The sequence below is a fragment of the Calonectris borealis genome, chromosome W (assembly GCF_964195595.1).
Source record: "Calonectris borealis chromosome W, bCalBor7.hap1.2, whole genome shotgun sequence".
NCBI lineage: Eukaryota > Metazoa > Chordata > Aves > Procellariiformes > Procellariidae > Calonectris > Calonectris borealis.
Genome location: NC_134351.1, coordinates 48834659 through 48852942, shown reverse-complemented (window position 1 = coordinate 48852942; position 18284 = coordinate 48834659). Strand labels below are relative to the sequence as shown.

At 49.9% G+C, this 18284-nt stretch overlaps 1 protein-coding gene across 3 annotated transcripts in view; it reads left to right on the top strand.

Annotated features, from left to right (window-relative positions):
* Positions 1-16766: 16766 nt before the first annotated feature.
* The window catches only part of LOC142074828 (E3 ubiquitin-protein ligase KCMF1), a 96965-nt gene continuing 95447 nt past the window's right edge, over positions 16767-18284 (top strand). Inside the window, exon 1 of one of the 3 annotated variants that reach the window (XM_075135714.1) lies at positions 16767-17088. In XM_075135714.1, the coding sequence (XP_074991815.1) occupies positions 16998-17088 (91 nt within the window). In that variant the 5' untranslated portion in view covers positions 16767-16997. The other 2 variants (XM_075135715.1, XM_075135718.1) reach the window with 2 other exon arrangements.

Here is an 18284-nt window from a genome sequence, read left to right as displayed (position 1 = left end):
CCTGGCCAAAACTAGTACAATGTCCACCTCTTATTCCATACTATTTACGTCATGCTCAGGTCCCACACTATCCAATACAACCTCATTAACCATCACCCCCTCCTTCCCATCCTTTGATATATACACAGATATCATTCCCTTAGTGTGGTGTATGATTGCACGGACTCTCACATAAGCATGCGCAGAATCATTTATTGTTACAATACAGGAGAATATATCCTTTACCATAACGGGGAGGTCCCGCTGTCTCCCCCAATCATCACCTGATTCGTATCCCTTATTAACTAAGAAAAACAGTCTCTCTTCCTTTTGGCAAAGATCCACACGACTGCTCTCAGATCCGCTTATTCTCACGGTTAACCAGTTACATAATTCTCTTGATGTTTTTCAGTTTCCTTACAGAGGAGACAACTAAGCCAGGTGTTCAGGTCTTATCTCAGGCTTATGTGCACGTCTGATAGTTCTCAGCGCACAGGCCGAATTCCTGTCTTATCTTGGCCGAAACTCCCAACTCCACAAATCTTCTCCACACCTTAGACTATGGACCACCCCTGTAAAATGTCCACTGAGTTCATTTAGTCCATGACTTTGGGCTCCATCTGTTATGGAGGTCACTCAGGACAGGAGAGGTGGTGTGTTGCGTGGAGTTATTGGGCACCAAAGCCAGCTCAGGTCGGGTCACTGCTGCACTTGCACTGCTTCTTGTAAGGCTTGTCCTCCATTGGTTCGGGTGGTTACTGCTGTAGTACTTCCTATAACATGCAACTCAAATCATGGGTTACAACAATTTAAAGGTATTTCCACTACAGTCTCCACCCCTGGTCCCTTTGGGCCAGGTTATAGGGTTTAACATTGCAATGAACTCCTCCACTTGCCTCTAGCCTGGCTAGCGGCTGGGGGTTCCTGCTATAATACCTTTGATATATGGCAGCCACAGCAGTGGTGACATACAGCATCATGTAACACTGCCATCATACAACTCAAATCATGGATTATTTTCACCCAGGATTAAATCCCCTTGAGGTACACATTGGACTCCCCCATCCTTCTGCATTACCCACCAAGTGCACCCAGGTCCTTGAGCAAAACCAATCCCACGAATGGGTTTGCCTTTTCCGGAGGAAGGAATAACCCAGACTGTTTTTCCCAACAAGTTCCTTATATGTACTACGGGGACCTTATCTCCTTCCACAGTGTGCAGGGGTTGTGGTTGGGCAGGGCCAGGTCGACTGGCAGATCCTCTACTGTTAACTAGTCAAGTGGCTTTTGCTAAATGTGTATCCCAATGCTTGAATGTCCCACCACCCATTGCTCTCAGCATAGTCTTTAGCAGCCCATTGTATCGTTCGATTTTCCCAGAGGCTGGTGCATGGTAGGGGATGTGATAGACCCACTCAATGCCATGCTCTTTGGCCCAGGTGTCTATGAGGGTGTTTCGGAAATGAGTCCTGTCGTCCGATTCAGTTGTTTCTGGGGTGTCGCGTCAACATAAAACTTACTTCTCAAGGCCCAAGATAGTATTCCGGGCGGTGGCATGGGTCACAGGGTATGTTTCCAACCATCCGGTATTCACTTCCACCATTATAAGCACATGGTGCTTGCCATGGCGGTTTCGTGGTAGTGTGATATGATCAACCTGCCAGGCCTCCCCATATTTGTATTTCAGCCATCGTCCTCTATACCAAAGAGGCTTTACTCGCTTGGCTTGTTTGATTATGGAGCACGTTTTGCATTCATGAATAACCTGTGCAATGTTGTCAATGGTCAAGTCCACCCCTTGATCAGAAGCTGATCTGTATGTTGCGTCCATTCCTAGATGTCCTGATGTGTCATGGGCCCACCAAGCTTTAAATAGCTCACCCTTATGTTGCCAGTCCAGATCCACCTGAGCCACTTCAATCTTAGCAGCCTGGTCCACCTGCTGGTTGTTTTGATGTTCCTCAGTGGCCCGACTCTTGGGTACGTCAGCATCTACGTGACGTACTTTTACAACCAGGTTCTCTACCCGGGCAGCAATATCTTGCCACAATGCGGCAGCCCAGATGGGTTTCCCTCTGCGCTGCCAGTTGTTCTGCTTCCGTTGCTGTAGCCACCCCCACAGGGCATTTGCCACCATCCATGAGTCAGTATAAAGTACTGGACGTTTTTCTCATTCAGCAATGTCCAAAGCCAGCTGGATGGCTTTCACCTCTGCAAACTGGCTCGATTCACCTTCTCCTTCAGCAGATTCTGTGACTTGTTGCGTAGGACTCCACACAGCAGCCTTCCACCTCCGATGTCTTCCCACAATACGACAGGACCCATCAGTGAACAGGGCATATTGCTTCTCATTTTCTGGTAATTTATTATACAGTGGGGCCTCTTCAGCATGAGTCACCTCCTCTGGCGACACTCCGAAGTTTCAGCCTTCTGGCCAGTCCATGGTCTCTTTCAGTATTCCTGGGCAGTTGAGGTTTTCCCCATTCAAGCCTGTTACATGACGAATACTACCCACTTACTCCATGTAGCAACAGTTCCATGATGTGTAGAGGGGACCTTCCCTTTGAACATCCAGCCCAGCACAGGCAATCGAGGTGCCAAAAAGAGCTGTGCTTCAGTACCAACTACTTCTGAAGCGGCTCGAATTCCTTCGTATGCTGCTAATATTTCCTTTTCAGTTGGAGTGTAGTGGGCTTCAGATCCTCTATATCCCCGGCTCCAAAACCCTAGAGGTTGACCTCGAGTCTCTCCAGGCACTTTCTGCCAGAGGCTCCAGGTGGGGCCGTTATCCCTGGCTGAGGTGTAAAGCGTTTTTCACATCTTGTCCTGCCCGGACTGGCCCAAGGGCTACTGCGCGAACTATCGCCCGTTTAATTTGTTCAAAGGCTTGCTGCTGCTCAGGGCCCCATTCAAAGTTGTTCTTCTTCCGGGTCACTTGCTAGAGAGGGCTTACAATCAAACTGTAATCTGGAATATGCATTCTCCAAAAGCCCACAACTCCTAAGAAAGCTTGCGTTTCCTTTTTGCTAGTTGGTGGGGACATGGCTGTTATTTTGTTGATCACATCCATTGGGATCTGACGACGCCCATCTTGCCATTTTATTCCTAAAAACTGGATCTCCTGGGCAGGTCCCTTGACCTTACTTTGTTTTATGGCAAAGCCGGCCTTCAGAAGGATTTGGACTATTCTCTCCCCTTTCTCAAAAGCTTCTTCTGCTGTGCTGCCCCATACAATGAGGTCATCAATGTACTGCAGGTGTTCTGGAGCCTCACCCTGTTCCAGTGCGGTGTGGATCAGTCCATGGCAAATGGTAGGGCTGTGTTTCCACCCCTGGGGCAGTCGGTTCCAGGTGTACTGGACGCCCCTCCAAGTGAAAGCAAACTGTGGCCTGCACTCTAGCATGTTCTGGTACAGCAGCACTCAGTGGTGGTGTGACTTCATTCAGGCCACAGTAGTCCACTGTGAGCCTCCACTCTCCATTAGATTTTTGCAGTGGCCGTATGGGGTTATTAAAGGGTGAGTGAGTCTTGCTGATCACTCCTTGGCTCTCCAGTTGCCGGATCAGCTCATGGATGGGAACCAGGGTGTCTCAGTTGGTGCGATAGTGTTGCTGGTGCACTGTTGTGGTAGCGATTGGTACCTGCTGTTCTTCGACCCACAGCAACCCCACCACAGAAGGATCCTCTGAGAGACCAGGCAAGCTTAATCTTCTCCATACTCAAGGCAGCTACACCAAAAGCCCACCGGTACCCTTTTGGGTCCTTGAAGTACCCTCTCCTGAGGTAGTCTATGCCAAGCATACATAGAGCCTCTGGACCAGTCACGATAGGATGCTTTTGCCACTCATTCCTTGTTAGGCTTACCTCAGCCTCCAACACAGACAGTTCTTGGGATCCTCCCGTCACTCCAGAAATACAAATGGATTCTGCCCCTTTGTAATCTGATGGTGTTAGGGTACACTGTGCACCAGTGTCCACTAGAGCTTTATACTCCCATGGGTCTGATGTGCCAGGCCATTGAACCCATGCAGTTCAGTAAACCCGGTTGTCCCTTTCCTCCACCTGGCAGGAAGCAGGGCCCCTCTATTCCTGGTCGGAGTCTTCATTACTTGATTTTTGTAACTGCAAAACAGAAGTCCCTTCATCAGGGTCAAAAGTATGATCAGCCCTTCTACTCTGCCCAACAGACACCGGAGCAGTAATTTTCCTGGAGGGATGCCTTTTGGCTGTTGTTTTTCCTTGCAGTTCCTGTACCCGAGCTTCTAGTCTCCAGGTAGGTTCACCATCCCACTTCCTCATGTCCTCCCCCTGGTCATGCAGGAGGAACCATGGGGTGGTACGTGGTGCGCACCACCGGTACCCTTTCCCTTGAGCAGAAAAAGGCTGACTCTTAATAGCTGAGGCCTTGGTTTGAGTGCGTGAGGAAGACCTATCCTTCTCTGACAATTTTTGGGTCAGTTCCTTCACAGCCGAGACGCAGGCCCACATGGAGGAAGCGAGATTATCTTCGTATTCTGGGAGTTGTCTGGCCAGTCCGTGTATACTTGGTGCCTCCGTGTCTGTCCAGCTCATTATCGCCAGGGTGTTGGCATATGATGTCAGTGCATTTTGTATAAACTTTTGCCACATGGACCACGTGCACCAGATTTCATCCGGGTCTTTGGACACCTGGTCATCATCCAGGTTGTTATAGATCACCTCCAACACAGGTAATTCCCTCAGATACTGGATACCTCCCTCAATGGATACCTCCCTCAATGGTGGTCCATTTGCTTTGGAAATTTGCAAGTTCTTCCTTGAAGGGATACCTGTCCTTCACACTTGACAGGAATTGCTGCCAAAGACCAAGGACTCCTGCCCTTTTTCCAATCCCTTTGTCAATGGCTTTATCCTTAGCAAGGGATCTCAGCTGCTGGGCTTCCTTACCCTCTAATTCCTGACTACTGGCCCCAATATCCCAGAATTGGAGTAACCAGCTGAGAATAAGCTCACCTGGTTGACAGCTAAAATCTTTTCGCATATCTCGCAGCTCATTTAGGGATAGGGATCGGGTGGTTTCTGACTCGTTTATGATTTCAGTCTCTTCCTCCTCCTGTTCTTGTGACTGCTCTGCTGCAGAAGAGGCTGCCTCTTCTGATTCTTTCTCCTGCTCCGTCTTAGGAGAAGCTTCTTCCTCCCTTACTAAACGAGTTGACTTCCGCTTCCATTGTTTCTTTTTAGTTATAGGGGTGACTGATATAGTGTCTGGTTTAGCCATAGTGTCTGTTGGTATTTTTTCAGATCTAGAGACCCTCTCTTCTCCCTGAGGGTGCTGCATAATATCGAGCAGTGTTTGGTAGATGCTGGCCAGGGCCCAGCACAGTGCGGTAAGTTGTGCCTCTTTGGAATAGCAACGACATTTTTTTTTCAAGCATTCTATCAGTTCATCAGGATCCTGCAGTTGTTCGGAAGTGAAGTTCCAGACTACTGAAGGTGAGAAGTTCTCTAGATACCTGCCCATATTCTCCCACATACCTTGCCACCCATGACCATCCTGTCGCGGAGCCTGGGTCATATTCCTAAATTGCTTGTTAACCTTAAACAAAACCGAAGCAATATTCCTAAGAAACACCAATAGAAGTATTTTAACTACCCAAGGATGTTCAAGATACTGAAAAGTTATTGTAATGAGGGAGAAAACATCACAGAAGAAGGTGGTGAAGGTGCCATTCTGTATTTCCTCCACAAAAAACCTCTCAGAGGAAGAAGTATAATTGTTAATTGTCTCCATGAGATGGTACAGTAACAGCTTCAGTACAGAGCCCAAATACCAGATTAAGCTCAATGCCAGTGTTTTAATAACAAATCTCCCAGGCAAAACATCACTAAGCACTACAGAGCAGAGCAAACTCCAAAAGCCAACACCAATCTTTAACATGTATAACAAAAAAAAGAGCATGGTGCAGATCAGATAAACTAGTATTGAGAACAGATGAATCAATATCGTGACCCGCAACTGCCAACACACATAAATCCCTTCTAATACGCTCTGGTCAATCTGTTATTATCTCAAACAATTCGAGCCCCACGTTGGGCGCCAAAAAGGACTGTTGTGGTTTAACCCCAGCCGGCAACTAAGCACCACACAGCTGCTTGCTCACTCCCCCACAGTGGGATGGGGGGAGAGAATCGGAAGGGTAAAAATGAGAAAACTCATGAGTTGAGATAAAAACAGTTTAATCATTGAAATAAAAATAAAAATTAAAAAATAATAATAAATTGTAATGAAAAGGAAAAATAACAAAGGGAGAGAAATAAAACCCAAGAAAGACAAGTGATGCAAATGAAAACAATTGCTCACCACCAACCGACCGATGCCCAGCCAATCCCTGAGCAGCGCCCCCCCCACCAACCTTTCCCCTAGTTTTATTGCTGAGCATGACGTCATATGGTATGGAATATCCCTTTGGTCAGTTGGGGTCAGCTGTCCCAGCTGTGTCCCCTCCCAACTTCTTGTGCACCCCCAGCCTACTCGCTGGTGGGGTGGTGTGAGAAGCAGAAAAGGCTTTGACTCTGTGTAAGCACTGCTCAGCAATAACGAAAACATCCCTGTGTTATCATCACTGTTTCCAGCAGGAATCCAAAACATAGCCCCTTACCAGCTACTGTGAAGAAAATTAACTCTGTCCCAGCCAAAACCAGCACAATGGTCATCCTGGTGGTTTGGGTCTGGCTGTGAGGGCCTCTTGTTTCAGCTCACAAGATTGGTCTCTTCTTTGCCCCGGGGCAGGGGTTACATAGATGTCCCTTAAGTAGCCTCCTAGGAGGGGTCCATAGCCCTTGTGCATGTTCAAACTTCTTTGTGTGTCTCCGATCCTTTAGGCACACCCCATTCTCTAAACTCCTCCTCACAGAGAACACAGAGAATAACAGATAGAGCAGGGGCACAAAGGGACCAAGCACTTCAGAATAGGAATGATGCTCTGGGCACTGGTGAGGACAAACAAGACCCTTCAGGGGATTCATCAGAGCTAGGTGAGCCAAAGCCTCATGTCTGCACGAAGGAGAAAAGGCATGTGATAGTTACTGGAGACTCCTTCCTGCAGGGGATGGAGGCATCAATCTGCCAACCTGACCTGATGTCTCAGGAGGTTTGTTGCTTGCCAGGAGCTAGGATCCAGGATGTTGCAGAGGGACTGCCAGGGCTTGTCCGGCCCTCTGACTATTACCCCTTTCCTGTTCTTCCATGTAGGCAGGAACAGTACTGTCAAGGGTATCCCAAAGTGTATCAAGAGTGACTACAGAGCTCTGGGGATGAGGGTAAAGGGCATGGGGGCTCAGATGGTGTCTCCTCAGACCTGTCAGTGAAGGGGAAAGTCTCATGTAGAACCGGACTCATTCAGCAGATCAACACCAGATGGGTTTACCTCTGCGCTGCCAGTTGTTCTGCTTCCATTGCTGCAACCACCCCACAGGGCATTTGCCACCATCCATGAGCCAGTATAGAGATAAAGTACTGGCCATTTTTCTCGTTCAGCAATGTCCAAGGCCAGCTGGATGGCTTTCACCTCTGCAAACTGGCTCGATTCACCTTCTCCTTCAGCAGTTTCTGCAACTTGGCGTATAGAACTCCATACAGCAGCTTTCCACCTCCGATGCTTTTCCACAAGGCGACAGGACCCATCAGTGAACAGGGCATATTGCTTCTCATTTTCTGGTAGTTTCTTATACAGTGGGGCCTCTTCAGCACGTGTCACCTCCTCCTCTGGGGATATTCCAAAATCTTTGCCTTCTGGCCAGTTCGTGATCACCTCCAAGATTCCTGGCCGACTAGGGTTTCCTATTCGGGCCCGTTGTGTGATCAGTGCGACCCACTTACTCCACGTAGCATCGGTTGCATGAGGAAGCAGATAATGACCTGCTACGCCACCTGGACGCTCACAAGTCTATGGGGCCGGATGGGATCCACCCAAGGGTACTGAGGGAGCTGGCGGAGGAGCTTGCCAAGCCACTCTCCATCATTTACCAGCAGTCCTGGTTAACTGGGGAGGTCCCGGACGACTGGAGGCTTGCCAATGTGACGCCCATCTACAAGAAGGGCTGGAAGGAGGATCCGGGGAACCAAAGGCCGGTCAGCCTGACCTCGGTGCTGGGGAAGATTATGGAGCGGTTCATCTTGAGGGTGCTCACAAGCCATGTGCGGGACAACCAGGGGATCAGGCCCAGCCAGCACGGGTTCATGGAAGGCAGGTCCTGCTTGACCAACCTGATCTCCTTCTATGACCAGGTGACCCGCCTAGTGGATGAGGGAAAGGCTGTGGATGTGGTCTACTTGGACTTCAGTAAAGCCTTTGACACTGTCCCCCACAGCATTCTCCTAGAGAAGCTGGCGGCTCATGGCCTAGACAGGTACACTCTTCGCTGGGTAAAAAACTGGCTGGACGGCCGAACCCAGAGAGTTGTGGTGAATGGAGTTAAATCCAGTTGGCGGCCAGTCACGAGCGGTGTTCTCCAGGGCTCAGTTTTGGGGCCGGTCTTGTTCAATATCTTCATCAATGATCTGAAAGAGGGGATTGAGTGCTCCCTCAGTAAGTTTGCAGACGACACCAAGTTGGGTGGGAGTGTTGATCTGCTGGAGGGTAGGAAGGCTCTGCAGAGGGAACTGGACAGGCTGGATCGATGGGCTGAGGCCAACTGTATGAGATTCAACAAGGCCAAGTGCCGGGTCCTGCACTTTGGCCACAACAACCCCATGCAACGCTACAGGCCTGGGGAAGAGTGGCTGGAAAGCTGCCCGGAGGAAAAGGACCTGGGGGTGCTGGTCGACAGCCGGCTGAACATGAGCCGGCAGTGTGCCCAGGTGGCCAAGAAGGCCAATGGCATCCTGGCCTGTATCAGAAATAGTGTGGCCAGCAGGAGCAGGGAGGTGATCGTGCCCCTGTACTCGGCACTGGTGAGGCCGCACCTTGAATACTGTGTTCCGTTTTGGGCCCCTCACTACAAGAAGGACATTGAGGTGCTGGAGCGTGTCCAGAGAAGGGCAACGAAGCTGGTGAAGGGCCTGGAGCACAAGTCTGATGAGGAGCGGCTGAGGGAACTGGGACTGTTTAGCCTGGAGAAGAGGAGGCTGAGGGGAGACCTCATCGCGCTCTACAACTACCTGAAAGGAGGTTGTAGCAAGGTGGGTGTTGGTCTCTTCTGCCAAGTAACAGCGATAGGACGAGAGGAAATGGCCTCAAGTTGCACCAAGGGAGGTTTAGACTGGACATTAGGAGAAATTTCTTTACTGAAAGAGTGGTCAGGCCTTGGAACAGGCTGCCCAGGGAAGTGGTTGAGTCACCATCCCTGGAGGTATTTAAAAGACGTGTAGATGAGGCGCTTAGGGACATGGTTTACTGGGCATGGTAGTGTTGGGTTGACGGTTGGACTCGATGATCTCAGAGGTCTTTTCCAACCTTAATGATTCTATGATTCTTTGTGTAGATGGGACCCTCCCTTTGAACATCCAGCCCAGCACCGGCAGTCGGGGTGCCAGGAGGAGCTGTGATTCAGTACCAACCACTTCCGAAGCAGCTCGAACCCCTTCATATGCTGCCAATATCTCCTTCTCAGTTGGAGTGTAGCGGGCCTCGGATCCTCTGTATCCCTGACTCCAGAACCCCAGGGGTCGACCTCGAGTCTCCCCTGGTGCTTTCTGCCAGAGGCTCCAGGTAGGGCCATTCTCCCCGGCTGCGGTGTAGAGCACATTCTTCACATCTTGTCCTGCCCGGACTGGCCCAAGGGCTACTGCATGAACTATCTCCTGTTTAATTTGTTCAAAGGCTTGTTGTTGCTCAGGGCCCCATCTGAAGTCGTTCTTCTTCCGAGTCACTTGACAGAGAGGGCTTACAATCAGGCTGTAATCTGGAATATGCATTCTCCAAAAGCCCACAACGCCTAAGAAAGCTTGTGTTTCCTTTTTGCTCGTTGGTGGGGACATGGCTGTTATTTTGTTGATCACATCCATTGGGATCTGACGACGTCCATCTTGCCATTTTATTCCTAAAAACTGGATCTCCTGTGCAGGTCCCTTGACCTTACTTTGTTTTATGGCAAAACCAGCCTTCAGAAGGATTTGAATTATTTTCTTCCCTTTCTCAAAAACTTCTTCTGCTGTGTTGCCCCACATGATGATGCCATCAATGTATTGCAGGTGTTCCGGAGCCTCACCCTGTTCCAGTGTGGTGTGGATCAGTCCATGGCAAATGGTAGGGCTGTGTTTCTACCCCTGGGGCAATTGGTTCCAGGTGTACTGGACGCCCCTCCAAGTGAAAGCAAACTGTGGCCTGCACTCTGCCGCCAAAGGGATTGAGAAGAATGCATTAGCGATATCATTTATGGCGTACCACTTGGCTGCCTTTGACTCCAGTTCATATTGGAGTTCTAGCATGTCCGGCACGGCAGCACTCAGTGGCGGCGTGACTTCGTTCAGGCCACGATAGTCTACTGTTAGTCTCCACTCTCCATTGGACTTTCGCACTGGCCGTATGGGACTGTTAAAGGGTGAGCGAGTCTTGCTGATCACTCCTTGGCTCTCCAGTCGACGAATCAGCTTATGGATGACAATCAGGGAATCTCGGTTGGTGCGATATTGCCGCCAGTGCACCGTTGTGGTAGCGATTGGTACCTGTTGTTCTTCAACCCTCAGCAACCCCACAACAGAAGGGTCCTCCGAGAGACCGGGGAAGGTGGACAGCTGTTTAATTTCCTCCATCTCCAGGGCAGCTATACCAAAAGCCCACCGGTACCCTTTTAGGTCCTTGAAATACCCTCTCCTGAGGTAGTCTATGCCAAGGATGCATGGAGCCTCTGGGCCAGCCACAATGGGGTGCTTCTGCCACTCGTTCCCGGTCAGGCTCACTTCGGCCTCCAATACAGTTAACTCTTGGGATCCCCCTGTCACTCCAGAAATACAGATGGGTTCTGCCCCTTTATAGCTTGATGGCATCAGGGTACACTGTGCACCGGTGTCTACGAGAGCCTTATACTCCTGTGGGTCTGATGTGCCAGGCCATCGAATCCACACAGTCCAGTAAACCCGGTTGTCCTTTTCCTCCACCTGGCCGGAGGCAGGGCCCCTCTAGTTCTGGTCATAGTATCCGTTTCTCACTTCCTGCAAACGTGAGTCAAGAATTCCTTCATTACAATCCAAAGTAAGATCAGCCCTTCTACTCTGTCTGGGGAACTGTTCACTGGAAACTGGACCATCATGAGACAGGTTTTTCCGGAAAACTGGAGCAGCATTTTTCCTGGGAGAACCCCCTTCTGTCATTGTTTTTCCTTGCAACTCACGTACACATGCCTCTAGGGTCAAGGTAGGTTTTCCATCCCACTGCCTCATGTCCTCTCCGTGGTCACGCAGGTAAAACCACAGGGTGCCCCGTGGTGTGTACCTTCTATATCCTCTCTCTTGAGCAGAAAAACGCTGACTCCTAATGGCTGAGATACTGGTCCGTACAGGTGGAGAATAGGACATATCCTCTTCGAGTTGCTGGACCTCCCGGGACAGTTTCTCCAGAGCTGAGACAAGGGAGGAGGAGATAGTTTCTTCGAAATCCCGGAGTCTGCTAATAACGTCATCCACCGTTGGTGCTTCTTCCTCTTTCCAGCACAGTACTGCCAGCGAACTGGCATACGACGCTGGTGTGCTCCGTACCAACTTCTGCCACATGGGTCACGTGCACTGGATATTTGGGCGCTTGCTCGTTGTCCAGGTCACTATAAACCACCTCCAGCATGGCTAATTCTCTCAGGTACTGGATACCTCTCTCCATAGTGGTCCATTTGCCTGGGCAATATATAACATCTTCCTTGAAGGGATACCTTTCCTTCACGCCTGACAGCAGTCGCCTCCAGAGGCTGAGGACCTGTGTCCCTCTTCCAATTGCTTTGTCAATGCCCCCTTCCCTAGCAAGGGATCCCAGCTGTTTGGCTTCCTTCTCCTCTAATTCCAGGCTACTGGCCCCATTATCCCAGCATCAGAGCAGCCAGGTAACAATATGCTTGCCTGGACGACGGCTGAAATCTTTCCGCATATCTCGCAACTCATTCAGGGATAGGGATCGGGTAGTTTTTGTCTCGTTTATGAGTTCTTCCTCTTCCTCCTCCTCTCCTCGTGATGGCCCTACTTTTCCATCATCCCTTTCTAAACGACCTGACTTCCGCTTTAAAGATTTCTTCTTCTGTACAGGGGCGACAGATACCGGCAAGGGTTGGTCCTCTGGTTCAGCTGTAGTACCCGTTGCTGGGGTTTGGGTAGCTGCAGTGCCTGTCGCGGGGGTTGGAATAACTGTAGTGACTGTTGCCGGGGTTTGAGTACCCACAGTGACTGTCGCGGGGGTTGGAGAAGCTGCAGTGCCTGTTTTGGGGGTTTGAGTAGCCACCGTGTCTGTTGCCGTGGTTGATCTCTGCACGATATTCCTAAATAGTTTTTTAACCCTAAACAAGACCTGAACCACATTCAGGAGACATAGCAATAGGAACATGCTTGTTTGAACATCCCAAGGATATTCAAAATTCTCAAGGAATATTGTGGACATCTTCATGAAGAGGATAGAAGAAAAAGGAGTTTCTGACAATATGGAAGGGAAGATGAACAAGTGGGAGAGAGTGTCCCATCCTGTCTCCCCTCTAAATTCATTCTCCGAGGAGAAAAAAGCGTAATTACTAATAGTTTCTAAGAGGTGATTCCCAAGGTACAGAGATGACGGCAGTGCCGTGTACAGATACCGTATTAGACTTACGACCAATGATTTTATCGCCTCATAAAACAGCAGCAAAATTATAATCTTGGCCCAGTTCTGAATAATGATAAACAGCACAAAAGGGAACATATACTGCAAGCAAGGTATTACATGACCCAACATTGAGAGCCAGCCCCAGAACTTTGACAGCCAATAAATCAGCATTTTGACCAATCAATATAATGGATGCTTATAACAATTTTGCCTTAACACACTTTGGTCAGATCTATCGTTATCTCAACCCTTCGAGCCCCACGTTGGGCGCCAAAAAGGACTGTCGTGGTTTAACCTGGCAGGCAGCCAAATACCACGCAGCCGCTCGCTCACTCCCCCCGCCCCCCCAGTGGGACGGGGAGAGAATCGGAAGGGTAAGAGTGAGAAAAATTCGTGGGTTGAGATAAAGACAGTTTAATAGAACAGAAAAGGGAAAATAAGAACAATAATGATAGAATATACAAAATGAGTGATGCACAATGAAATTGCTCACCGCCCGCGCTGACTGATAACCAAGTAGCGATCGCTATTTCCTGGAACACGCCTACCATTCATATACTGAGAATGACGTCACATGGTATGGAATACCCCGTTGACCAGCTGGGCTAGCTGTCCCCATTTTGCTCCCTCCCATCCTCTGCTTGGTAGTATAAGAGCTGTCCTTGGCAGGGTACTTAGCAACAACTGAAAACATCAGTGTGTTATCAACATTCTTCTCATACTAAATCCAAAACACAGCACTAGGAAGAAATTTAACTCTATCCCAGACGAAACCAGGACAGATGGCGACAAACTTTTTAGCAGGGCCTGTTGCGACAGGACAAGGGGGAATGGTTTTAAACTGAAAGAGGGTAGATTCAGACTAGATATAAGGAAGAAATTTTTTATAGTGAGGGTGGTGAAACACTGGAACAGGTTGCCCAGAGAGGTGGTAGATGCCCCATCCCTGGAAACATCCAAGGTCAGGTTGGACGGGACTCTGAGAAACCTGATCTAGTGAAAGATGTCCCTGCTCACGGCAGGGGCGTTGGACTAGATGACCTTTAAAGGTCCCTTCCAACTCAAACTATTCTATGATTCTATGAATATAATCCATGATTTGAGTTGTATGATGGCAGTGTTACATGATGCTGTATGTCACCACTGCTGTGGCTGCCATATATCAAAGGTATTATAGCAGGAACCTCTCGCTGCTAGCCAAGCTAGAGGCAAGAGGAGGAATTCATTGCAATGTTATAACTTAAGACCTAGTCCAAAGGGACCAGGGGTGGAGACTGTAGTGGATATACCTTTAAATTGTTGTAACCCATGATTTGAGTTGCATGTTATAGGAAGTACTATAGCAGGAACCATCTGAACCAATGGAGGACAAGCCTTACAAGAAGCAGTGCAAGTGCAGCAGTGACCCGACCTGAGCTGGCTTTGGTGCCCAATAACTCCACGCAACACACCACCTCTCCTGTCCTGAGTGACCTCCATAACAGATGGAGCCCAAAGTCATGGACTAAATGAACTCAATGGACATTTTGTGGAAATTTTACAGGGGTGGTCCATAGACTAAGGGAATGATACCTGCATATTATAATAAAGGACAGGAAGGGTGGTGGTGGTTAATGAGGTTGTATTGGATAGAGTGGGACCTGAGCATGACGTAAATGGTATGGATTAAGGGGTGGATATTGTCCTGGTTTCGGCTGGGATAGAGTTAATTTTCTTCACAGTAGCTGGTAAGGGGCTATGTTTTGGATTCCTGCTGGAAACAGTGATGATAACACAGGGATGTTTTCGTTATTGCTGAGCAGTGCTTACACAGAGTCAAGGCCTTTTCTGCTTCTCACACCACCCCACCAGCGAGTAGGCTGGGGGTGCACAAGAAGTTGGGAGGGGACACAGCTGGGACAGCTGACCCCAACTGACCAAAGGGATATTCCATACCATATGACGTCATGCTCAGCAATAAAACTAGGGGAAAGGTTGGTGGGGGGGCGCTGCTCGGGGACTGGCTGGGCATCGGTCGGTTGGTGGTGAGCAATTGTTTTCATTTGCATCACTTGTCTTTCTTGGGTTTTATTTCTCTCTCTTTGTTATTTTTCCTTTTCATTACAATTTATTATTATTATTTTATTCCAATTATTAAACTGTTTTTATCTCAACTCACAAATTTTCTCATTTTTACCCTTCCAATTCTCTCCCCCATCCCACTGTGGGGGAGTGAGCGAGCGGCTGTGTGGTGCTTAGTTGCCGGCTGAGGTTAAACCAGAACAGCCATGTAGTATTACTGGGGCAGCCTTTGGGCTTTGTGCTGTGTTGCAAGACACAGGCAACACTGTCCTCTAAAATGGAAACCCAGAGCAAAATGCCAATTTCAAAAGAACGTGTGCATGGTGATGTAGTGATCCTAACTAGAAGACAATTGTACATCGAGGAGTTAGTGATTCACACAACAATTAACCTAAGTAAGCCCAGGCCTGCATTATGCTGCACATATCACTTAGCCACAGGATAAACTTAGCCAGCTCATTGTAACAGAGGAGCCTGCAGGCAGCTCCCACCTGGTATCAGTGATTACACCCCCTGCATTTCCTTGCCTTGATCTAAAAGTAAAGCAGTGAGTTCTCACGTAAACATCCTTTCTGTTTGACAGTAGAAATGAACAGAGTTGTTTTCTTGTAAGAAATCCCTATAAGAGCTCAAATGACCAAAATGGGGTAACCCTTTCTACAGACAGGGTTTGCATGGTGTGCTGCACCCTCATCAGAGGCCCATTCAATGCTGCACAACTCGGGGTTCACAGCTTCTGAAGGGATGTAACATTATCTATACTATCCTCTCCTTCTTTATAGTGTTAGCGCTAATAAATAGCAGTTTTAATGATACGTTACAGAGTCTAAGCGCCTTTCTTACCGTGATCATCATGAACCAGCACCTCCTGGTGCAAAACACCCTCCTCCCTCTCTACTCCCGAATCCCTATCCCCCCAATCCCCTTCTGCTCTCTCCCCCACCCCTCCCTCTTTCCACCTCCCCACACTCCCTCCCCCTTACCCCCAACCCCCTTCTCCTTTCCCCCTCCCCCACAACCCCCTCTCCCTACTTTCCCCTCTTCCCCTTCCCTTCAACCCCACGCCCCTGTACCTCCTCCCCTCTCCCTCCCCTCCCCTCCTCCCTACTCTCCCTTCTTCTCCCCTCCCCATACCTCCCTCTCACTTCCTTTCCCCCTCCCCATTTTCCCCATCTCCCCCTTCCCCCCTCCCTTCCCCCTACCACCCCTCTCCCATCCGATCCATTCTTCCCCCCTCCCCCCATCTCCCTCTCCCCTCACATGATAGGTGTTTTACCTTTACAATTTCTTCTCTAGACTAATGTCTTTTCGCAAAAGACAAAAAGTTGCAGGGAAAGCAAATAAAATTCTGCAATTCACAAACTTTTTGCTTTTTCATCGTTCTTTATAAGGTTCTGCCTACCCCCTTCCCAACTATGTGGCTCTTACTTCTCGGGACACGTCTGTCACAGTAATCAGGCATGCTGCTGCTATCTTAGACCTCTTATGGGAAAGCTCCTGCAGCAGTCAGGGGCTGTGCAAGGTTTGGAGCTCCCCCTCCCCATTCTGAAACACACATCCCTATCCTTTGGAGCCTAACACTAGTAAGAGGCAGAATGGAAAAAAAAATGCACAGAAAAGTATGTGAAAATCCCACTAAAATGGCTTAGTTCATCTATGACAAATCAGCATGTTACCGTGGCCATAAGGTCGCCCTCTTTTCACCTCACTTCGCAGCCTAAGCAGAAACACTGAGAATTATCAAGACTAGGTAAAACCCACACGTGTGCAATATGGCACCTGTTGCAGGCAGGCTGGCATTTACCTTTCTCGGCTGATTAAGAAGTTACCCGAGTACCCTCAGCATTGCAGGAGTCAGGCAGCCAGGACGGGGCAGGAAGCATCAGGGCATGTGCCAGATTCATTACTGCTCGCTACACCTCCCCGAATTACAGAGAGGGTTTTGCAAGCCACACTGGAAAGGAGAGAGAATGGGAAGTACCGCGAACCACCTCGCTGAACTTGTCCCCCTCCTCAAGGCTGCTTTCGGGTTGCTGCCATTCCTCGCTCTCTGGCGTCCTTACTAGGGGACAAGGGCGGAGATCTCCGTGCACCCGCAAAGGCGCAGCCCCACCGCTACAGTAGTGTGTTCTACAACAGGAGCGAGCGGGATGACTCTTCTCCCTGCCTCCCACGGCACGCGGGCAGTTGTCAGAGGCCGAAATGGTGGAGGAGGCTGTGCCTCTGGTGAATGTCTGGAGACAGCGGTATTTCCTAGTTTGGAGGAAGAAGGGGAGAGCCCTATCCAGTACATGTAAGCTACGCTCAAACCCGCGGCTTTCCCTGCGTTGGGTGGTGCCGATCCTCCTTTCCATTGGCTGTGTATTTCCTCTTCCTTGTTGTGTGCAGTAGCAGCGGCTATTGGACAGAGAAGGAATGAAGAAAAAAAGAGAGAAAGAATTAAAAAAACCAAAACAGGTGGAGAAGGAAAGAAACTGGGAGACCTTGAGCCTAGGACGGGAAAGAGCTGAGGGGTGCAAGAAGGAGTCAGTAACAATAGAAGAGGGAACAGAGGTGGGGACTCAGGAAGGGGGGTGTAGATTAAAGCGGCGGAAGAGGAAGAGGGGCCTAAGATTCACTGTATCGCGGCGCCTGGGAAGTCATTGCTGGTGGATCCGCCCCCCCTGAGGGAGGGAGGGAGAGAGTGAGGCAGGCAGGCAGGCAGGCAGGCCGGCTGGCCGGCCGGGGCCGTTGGAACAGATATCTCTTTGCTTCACCCCCCCCCCCATTTCTTTCCCCTTTTTGTTGCTTGTTCGCTTCGCGTTTGGGGGTCAGTGCGTAAGGCGGGAGGGACCTAGGCTAAAGCGACGCCTGAGCAGCCCAGCGGGAGCCTAGGGACAGGCCTGGGCTGCAGCCTCAAAATTAGGATGTCCCGACATGAAGGTGAGAGACCCGAGGCCGCGGGGATGGGGGCGGGGAAGAGATGTCCTTGAGCCCTGTACGGCGTTAGGGCCTCGCATGCCGCCGTGTGAGGTGGGTCAACATGGCGGCGCCGCCGTCGCTGAGAGCGGGGCCTGTGGAGTCTGTCGCGGAAAGTGGCCATGGTGGGAGGAGGAAGGCGGCGGTCAGGCCTCGCTTTGCAGTGTCGCGGGAAGGGAGGTGGCGGCCGTGTCCATTACGGGTAGGCCCCGAGTCCCTTTTCTATCGCCACTAAGCACACACGTCAGGCCCGTGCTTGCTGAGGTTGAAGGGCCTGCTGCAGCTTGAAGGGGGTCTGGTCTCTGTCACCCCTCACTAGCCTGCGACTCGGGCCTTGCCTCCCCCCGGACAAGGAGTGTGTCCGAGGCAGATAATAGAGGGGAGGAGACAGGAGAGCTGTTTATTTTCACTCCTCTTACTTCACTGTTTGAAGGATGGGCCTGAGAGGTGGGCCTGGAGGAATCTGTTTTGGGGGAAAGGAGGAAGGTGTAAGGGGGGTGAGAGGTGTGTGGCGGGGTGGGAGGTGTGTGT